Source organism: Vulpes vulpes, chromosome X (genome assembly GCF_048418805.1).
Source record: "Vulpes vulpes isolate BD-2025 chromosome X, VulVul3, whole genome shotgun sequence".
NCBI classification, from domain to species: domain Eukaryota; kingdom Metazoa; phylum Chordata; class Mammalia; order Carnivora; family Canidae; genus Vulpes; species Vulpes vulpes.
Genome location: NC_132796.1, coordinates 53,963,408 through 53,971,392, shown reverse-complemented (window position 1 = coordinate 53,971,392; position 7,985 = coordinate 53,963,408). Strand labels below are relative to the sequence as shown.

General features: G+C 41.2%; 1 protein-coding gene across 1 annotated transcript; it reads right to left on the bottom strand.

Annotated features, from left to right (window-relative positions):
• Positions 1–5,806: 5,806 nt before the first annotated feature.
• On the bottom strand, positions 5,807–6,001 carry LOC112911812 (cytochrome c oxidase subunit 8A, mitochondrial-like). The gene has a single exon (XM_025988483.1). It carries the CDS (start codon positions 5,999–6,001, stop codon positions 5,807–5,809), a length of 195 nt encoding a protein of 64 aa, XP_025844268.1.
• Positions 6,002–7,985: the final 1,984 nt, after the last annotated feature.

Below are 7,985 nucleotides of genomic sequence, written 5' to 3'. Positions count from 1 at the left end.
CAGCTTAGGCCTTACATCTCCAGTGGATAGCCAGGTGTCCACCTCTAAGACTAGACCAAAAGGTGAGTGCTAGTGGCACTGGGTAGGGAGGGAGAAGTGAGTCTCAGAAAAATTAGATAGCAGGTGAAGCTGAATCCTAGCATCTCTCCTTTCCTGAGACACGCATATCTCTCAAGTGCCTTGTCCACTCCCATCTCATTTATTTACCTGACATTTAAAACCTGACCCATTTCCTGGCTATTAATGAATGGAATGTGGACCATTTTCCCACGTAGACAGCTATTTCTATCTGAAAACTTTTAGAGATCATATATCCAGTTCTCTCAATTCTTATCTAGGAAACTGAGTTCCATAATGTGTACAGGATTTGTCCAAAGTTACACAGCAAGTTGTAGAACTGCAAATGGCTCCTAATTCCCTGATCTATGTTTTCTACTACAACACAGTGAGTCTTGACCTCTGTTTTGTTGATTAAGTGCCTTATATTTCCATTTACTTTCCATAGGTGGAAGAACAGATCTATCTCCAGGTTCAGGTTACCCTATTTATGTCTTTCAATGTAAGAACAATTTTTACCAGTTTCCTCATTGATTTACTTCTATATATGTCACACTGGCTCCAGCAAAACTCATTTGTTTGTCAAGGTCCCCATTGCTCAGTATAAAGAAGGAGATGGGCTTTCCAGCCACAACCTGGGAGGAGGACTCTGCCCTATATAACTTCCTATGGCTTGATTCCCAAGGGATTTGATGGACATACTCTTGGAAGAACAATTGGTTATAAAACTACAATAAGTATGATAGTGAGTTGAAAGCCACCTATGGAGGCCCAGATACCTCAATATTAAGGCTAAGAACTGAGCAGGAAAAGCCAGAGATTCTAGATAGGGAGCAAAAAATATTTCCTGTTTGAAACCTCCTTGTCATTGTTTACCCTTTATGCCTGTCCCACAAAGTATAAAATGGTGCACTTCACTTTAAAAAAAGACAAAATAAGCTCCAAGAGTTTCAGTATACTGTTCACAGACATAATGAAATTACAATTTCTATTGAATCCCAATTCACTTCACACTTCTCTCCAGGTTTACCTCCTAATTTACTCATTAGAGGTTTTACCCATTTGTCATTAACCAAGAAAGATCGAGATGCATGTCTGAGTGTTCAACTATCTTTGATATTTTTAAAGATTTTATTTATTTATTCATGAGACACACACACACACACACACACACACACACACACAGAGGGGGGGGGAGGCAGAGACACAGGCAGAGGGAGAAGCAGGCTCCATGCAGGGAGCCCAACGTGGGACTCGATCCCTGTACTCCAGGATCAGGCCCGGGGCTAAAGGCGGCCCTAAACCACTGAGCCACCCGGGCTGCCCAACTATCTTTGATTTCTGTATCTTCAGCTATTTCTTCATTTAGCTTGAGTAGGTAGGTCATATTTTTCACCAAAAGACTTGATTGTTCCTTAGTGTTTGATGCCACAACCTGATTTTAGCAAATAATGCCACTTCTTTTTTTTAAAAAAGGATTTTATTTATTTATTTGAGAGAGAGAGAGAGAGAATGCATGAACAGGGGGGAGCGGCAGAAACAGAGGGAGAAGCAGAGTCCCCAATAAGCAGGGAGCCCAATGTGGGACTTGATCCCAGGACCCTGGGATCATGACCTAAGCCAAAGGCCAATGCTTAACCGACTGAGCCACCCAGGTACCCCACAAATAATGCCACTCCTAAATGGAGAGAAAATAGAAGAAAATGAGAACGAGTTTGGAATATGTTTGTCTTTCTTTTTCTCAGATTGATCTTTTTCTGGTGAGCAGAACAATGGCTATTCAAGTCAGCTCGCACATAGGGCTAGAGATTTGGGATTTTGTAATGGGGGAAGTAGGGATGAGAAAAAATGAGGAATAAAAGAGGAGTGAGTGAAGATGAGAAGTAGGTGAGTATGGGTGCAGGTGTGGAAAGTTAGAAGGGTTAGAATGATAGGAGCAAGTGCTGAAATAAATGTCCAAGAATAGAGGCAGAAGTAGGGAGTAAGGGGGGGGGGAAGTTTTGAAAGAGGAGCTCTAAAGTTTTAGTCCCAGAGCCAAGTGCTACATATTTGAGTGACTGTAGCTCAGAATGTGTGTGTGTCTGTATGTCTGTGTGTCTGTGTGTGTATGTGTATGAGAGAGAGAGAGAGAGAGAGAGAGAGAGAGAGAGAGAGACAGAGACAGAGATAGAGTTTAATGGTTGGCATCCCAGAATTCAGAAGTGTTCAATGGCACACTCATGAATAAATCTCTATTCAGATGTTTTCTCAAGAAGCAAAACAAGAGAAAATGAGTAGATGAGTCTTCAGGGTATTTTAAAAATATTTATTTTAGAGAGAGAGTGTGTGAGTTAGCGGGAGTGGCAGGGAGAGAGAGAGAGAATCTCAAGCAGACTCCTTGATGAGTGCAGAGCTTGATGCAGGGCTCAAACCCATGACCCTGAGATCAAAACCCTAGCCAAAACCAAGAGTCAGATGCCCAAATGACTGAGCAAAGGTGCCCTGAGTCTACAGTTTTTGATTAGACATTTCTACTTGGGATTTTTCTCAGAAACTTCCAAAGTGATATAAACTTGATCAAACAATTAGTGGTGGAAAATATTTCATTTGTAAATGTAGCCAAAACTTTCCAGAGAGGAAGCTGTTTAGTGTTTGTTCAGACTAGTAACTACCTCTAAACCCCTCAGCCAAGGAATTTTGAGGCAGAGAGTAGGCAAGAACATGTGATATGGACCTGTTAGGTATTTTTCTTTAATGCAGTAAAGTTAAACTCAACTTTGTCTTAGATATTCTCCTCCCCACTATTCCTACCCAGGATGCCTATACCTTCAACTCTACAATTCCAACTCAGGTATCTATACAAATTTGCCTATAAGAGCTCTAGGCCAGAACCATGCTGCTCCAGGGGCATCTCTCCGGAGCCCAACCATATTTCATTTTGCTTCTCTCCTTTACCTTCATTTATATACAAAGAAGAACAGTAATATTGTCATCTTCCCTGAGCAAATCGGTTGTTCCCTCTCCTGGGTTGATGGCTTTGTCTGTATCTACTCTATCATGAACTATGACCTCATGTACCCCCTGTTCCAGAATAGTCACTTGATCAACCTGAGCCCCAACATCCCTATGGTGCTGGTAGCCAACAGGAGTGACATGTTGTGGAACCATGAGGTATCACCAGAAGGGATTTCATAGCTTCCCAGTGACCTGGATAGTATTTACTCCAAGATCTCTGACAGGGAGTATGTTTGATAATTTCTAGAAGCTATGTCAGGAGGTGCATCACAAGTATATTTGGAGTGGTTGACAGGGTCAACAACAATGCTTGGGTCAGTGGGAGGTGGGTGGAGAGCAGCAAGGGAGACATGGGGGAAAACACAGGAGGAGGCTCCTTTCTCACCCCGAATCTACCGATATACACACAGGGTCTGACCTCTAAGAGCAAGGCATTTGTTATCTATACCTGAAGAGTCAGAAATGGTGAACTGAGAAATGGAGCATTTTTCTCTCTCTTCCTCTGCTACTAAAACTTCTCGATTCTAAGTTTGTGGTTTCTACTCTTATTGGTTATTTCTTATGGAAGCAGAAACCCTCTGAGAAGATCCATCCCTTCATACATTCTGATGCCTTTCATCAGATTACACCTTCCCTTAGCTTGGAAAAGGTAGAATTAGGTCCCTTGAAATTTTCACTGTTTCTCAGTACTTTAAGGAATACCCCATTTGCAGTTGCTCTTTAAGTCTTCTTTTCTCTTTTCCAAATTATTCATCTATTTCTAAAATCAAAGGTATAACCTTACTTCTGAGATTTCATTTGAGTCCACCTCTTCCTTTCCTCAAATGATCCCAAGGGTCTCCTTCCCAAAACTGGTAAACAACACAGCATCATAGTCTAATGGTTCTGAAGTCTTATTTTCCCCATCCCCCCCCCAAGCCCCTGTTGTGTTTTCTTGCTTCTGTTTCTTTTTTAAATTTTTCAAAATTTTTTGTATATTATTTTATTGGAGTTCGATTTGTCAACATATAGTATAACACCCAGTGTTCATCCCATCAAGTGCCCCCCTCACTGCCCGTCACCCAGTCACCCCATCCCCTCTTCCACCACCCCTTGTTCATTTCCCAGAGTTAGGAGTCTCTCATGGTCTGTCAACCTCACTGATATTTCCCACTCATTTTCTCTCCTTTATCAAAAGTCTCCTTTATGCAAAGAAGCATAAAGTGGCAAGCAAAAGAAAGATGAAATAAGTGTTGACAGCCTAGACTTCAACAAGAAAATCCTTCATACAGCCTGGCACCCCAAGGAAAATATCATTGCTGTAGCTACTACAAACACTCTGTATATATTTCAAGACAAAGTGAATTAGGGTTGACATTCCCAACAGAAGAGCCCACTTCCTGCTTAGTTGAGATAGTTGAATCTAGCATTCGTACCTAAAAAAGAGAGAGGTCCATTGTGGCACCCTTTTCCAGTGTTTGACAATGTGCCATTCGACAACACATTTTTTATAGCTACATGGAGAGATCTCTGTGGATTCATTACTGTGGTGTTCTCCATGTCTGCTAGCCATGTAGGATAGGGCACTTTTAATTTAAATGACTTCTTGCACCATCTTGCCTAATGGACTAGATTGGACTGTATCAACATTGATTTACTCCACTTTTTATGCCTTCCATTGTGATGACGTCAAACACAGTGAAAGCCTTCAGTCATGCTTATGGGATTTAATTGTGTATCCTCATTACTGTATCATTTGTGGGGTACACCTCTCCCCCCTTTTTAAAATTAAATACAGCTCATTCTTACTGTGAAAAAAAATTCACTATTTTTTATATTCCCCAAATGAATGAGACCATATAATATTTGTCCTTCTCCGATTGACTTACTTCACTCAGCATAATACCCTCCAGTTCTATCCACGTAGAAGCAAATGGTGGGTATTTGTCATTTCCAATGGCTGGATAATATTCCATTGTATATATATATCCCACATCTTCTTTATCCATTCATCTTTTGATGGACACCAAGGCTCCCTCCACAGTTTGGCTATTGTGGGCATTGCTGCTATAAACATTGGGGCACAGGTGTCCTGGAATTTCACTGCATCTGTATCTTTGGGGTAAATCCCCAGCAATGTTCTTAGCTGTTTTTCTCCTGCCTACCATTCCTCCGAGTTTAGGTTCCCTGGGATATGCATAATAAAGTGAAGAGGACAGCTAGGTGCAAGGCAGAATATTGATATCATTCTTTAGTGTGGTAACAGCTAAATTTCTGTAAATGTGTGTTTATGTATGCATTTATGAAGGGTAATATTTGGCTCTTAAATTTTGATATTTTCCTAAATAAGTGAATATGAGAAGAGGAACCATTAAATGACAAATATATCTTGTTTTTCAATAAAATACATTATAGCTTCACCACTATTTTAGTGAGGCTGTCAGTCTGACAGAAATGCTATTTTTATGGAAACTCATACAAATTTCATTCCTGATAAGAAATAAGAAGGGAAAGATGCTGAATAGGGTCTACTTGTTTATTTTTTCAGATTTAAATAGATTTTATTGTTACACGGAGGACCTACCAAGCAGGGCCTTGTAAACCAATATATGTAGTTCCAGGATGTCACCATGGAGAAATCAAGAGTTATGATTGCAGAAGAGGTTATTGTAATTGAAGGACATGATCTAGGGAAGGCCAGCCAAGAATGCAGCAAACATGATCAAGATAGGCCAAGGGTGCTCAGGTCACAGGGCAAGGGACAGGACAGCCCCCTTCACTCCCACTTCTTATAGCTCTCCAAATGTGACAGGACCCAGCCCAATGGCAAGAGAAAACATAGGAAGCAGGAGGTGAGCCCAATGGTACTGAGCTGCTCCCATGGCCTGTGGAATGGATCTAGGCACGGTACCAGGAGCCTCCAGGCTAGGCCTGTCAGGCCCCTCAGCAACAATGCTGTCAGTACAGACATGAGCACACAGAATGAGTTCAGACAGTGGCCACAGGAACTCAAGTTTGGGAACCATTTCTTTATTAAAGAGTTCTTACTCTGTGCCAGCTACTGGGACTAGAGCCAAGGATACATTCAAATATGAATAAGCCATGTCCCCTGCTTTCAAAGATACAGCACTATTAGCATCCTACAAATACTTTTATTTTTTAAATTTTAAAAAATTCTATTTGTTTATTTGAGAGTGGGGGAGGAGCAGAGGGAGAGAGAATCCTGAAGCAGACTCGCCACTGATAATCAAATCTTAAAAAATAAATAAATAAAATGCTAGAAGAGTTGATTGAAGGAAACAATTTCTCATGATGTGATCATTAGATAATGCTACAAGGAGAAGTAAGACTTGGATTGGACTTTATATTAAAATGTGTACTTTTCATGTAAAAGCATAGAAATAGGAAGATGCAAAGTTTGGCTGACGTAGAAAGCACATATATGTGAAAAGTGAGTGTGATAAGTAAAAAAGGCAGAAAGAGCATAAGCTGGAAACTCAGAACCCCAAGGCCTGTCTTTTTTTTTAAGATTTTATTTATTTGTTCATGAGAGACTCAGAAAGAGAGGCAGAGACAGAGGGAGAAGCAGGCTCCTTGCAGGGAGCCAAATGCAGAACTCAATCTCTGGGCCAGGGATCACGCCCTGAGCTGAAGGCAAACACTCAATTGCTGAGCCTCCCAGGCATCCCCCAAGGCCTGTCTTATTCATGGGGTTGGTCCTTGATTGGAGAGGCTCTAAAGCTCCCAGAGTCATCACCATAAAACTTTGTCCAGCTCAGATAGGTGACAGAAACTGTAGTCTTTGGCATGAGCTGAGTGAGTAGAATATATAAGGGTGAAAAGAGGGTAAGGAAAAAGAGTATTTGCATAGAAGAGGGAACCTGATCTAGGGCTAGTTAATAAATGCATTGGAGCCTAGGGTCCTGAAAACTAGAATGAGGGCAGAGGGCTAGAGGCAAAAGAAACATGAATTTTCTCACTACCACACAGAAATGCAGGCAGGAAAGAAGAAAGTGTAAGGGGAAATAGGAAAACCACTGTTCCATCTTTGCTAGAATGTGCTACATGACCCTGGGAAGGCCATTGCTCCTGTGTTGGCTTCAGTTTCCCCATCTGTGAAAGGGAAAAGTTTATTCAGTAATCATTAAAATACCTTCCAGTTTTGACCTTGTATGTTGGGTAGTTGGAGACGAGAGTTGTGATGAAGGCTGAGCCTATCTACAATGGGAGTATAGAAGTGGAACAGAGCAGCCTAGAAAGCCCTGGTGCCTGCCTGAAATACATGTAGTAGAGGACAAAGCCTTCCATTCTATTATCATATAAAGCTAATGTATGAAGAATCTTTCCTGAAACTGAAGAGAGAGGTAAGTCCAGAACACTGCTGCCTGTGTGGCTCAATGGACAGGGAACACCACAGAGAGGCCCAGAAATGAAAGTGTCTGTGCACTTAAGTCAAACATCAAGTTAACAGTCTAGCTTTGGTCCTTTCTGTGAACCAATCAATCCCTCCACTGGTTATAGCAAGTCAGTGAAGAGTTATCTGACTTCAATATGATTCCCAGAACCAGGTGGACGTGGTATACCATCCTGTATCACAGAGTCAGTCCTGCATCTGGGAAGAATAGGCAACCACATATACAACACCTATATTTGGAATTCCACCTCAATCAGATTTTGCCAAAATGCAAACATTTGGGGGATGCCTGCCTGGCTCAGTTAGTAGAGTATGTGACTCTTGATCTCAGAGGCATGAGTTTGAGCTCCATGTTGAGTGTAGAGCTTAATTTACATAAAAAAGTTACAAAATGCAAAATGTTATCTGAGAGTGGTAGACGAACTTATTAACTCACAATTAGTCATGAAAATCTTAGCTCTTTTCAAATTATCTGAGTTAGCTGGAGAAAGGGCGGATACAATTTAATAGAGGACCTGGGACTGAAGAAATAACTGAAAGG

What these genes read in the sequence shown, in the direction of transcription:
- LOC112911812 (XM_025988483.1), bottom strand. Translation starts at nt 6,001, where the DNA reads ATGTCTGTACTGACAGCATTGTTGCTGAGGGGCCTGACAGGCCTAGCC.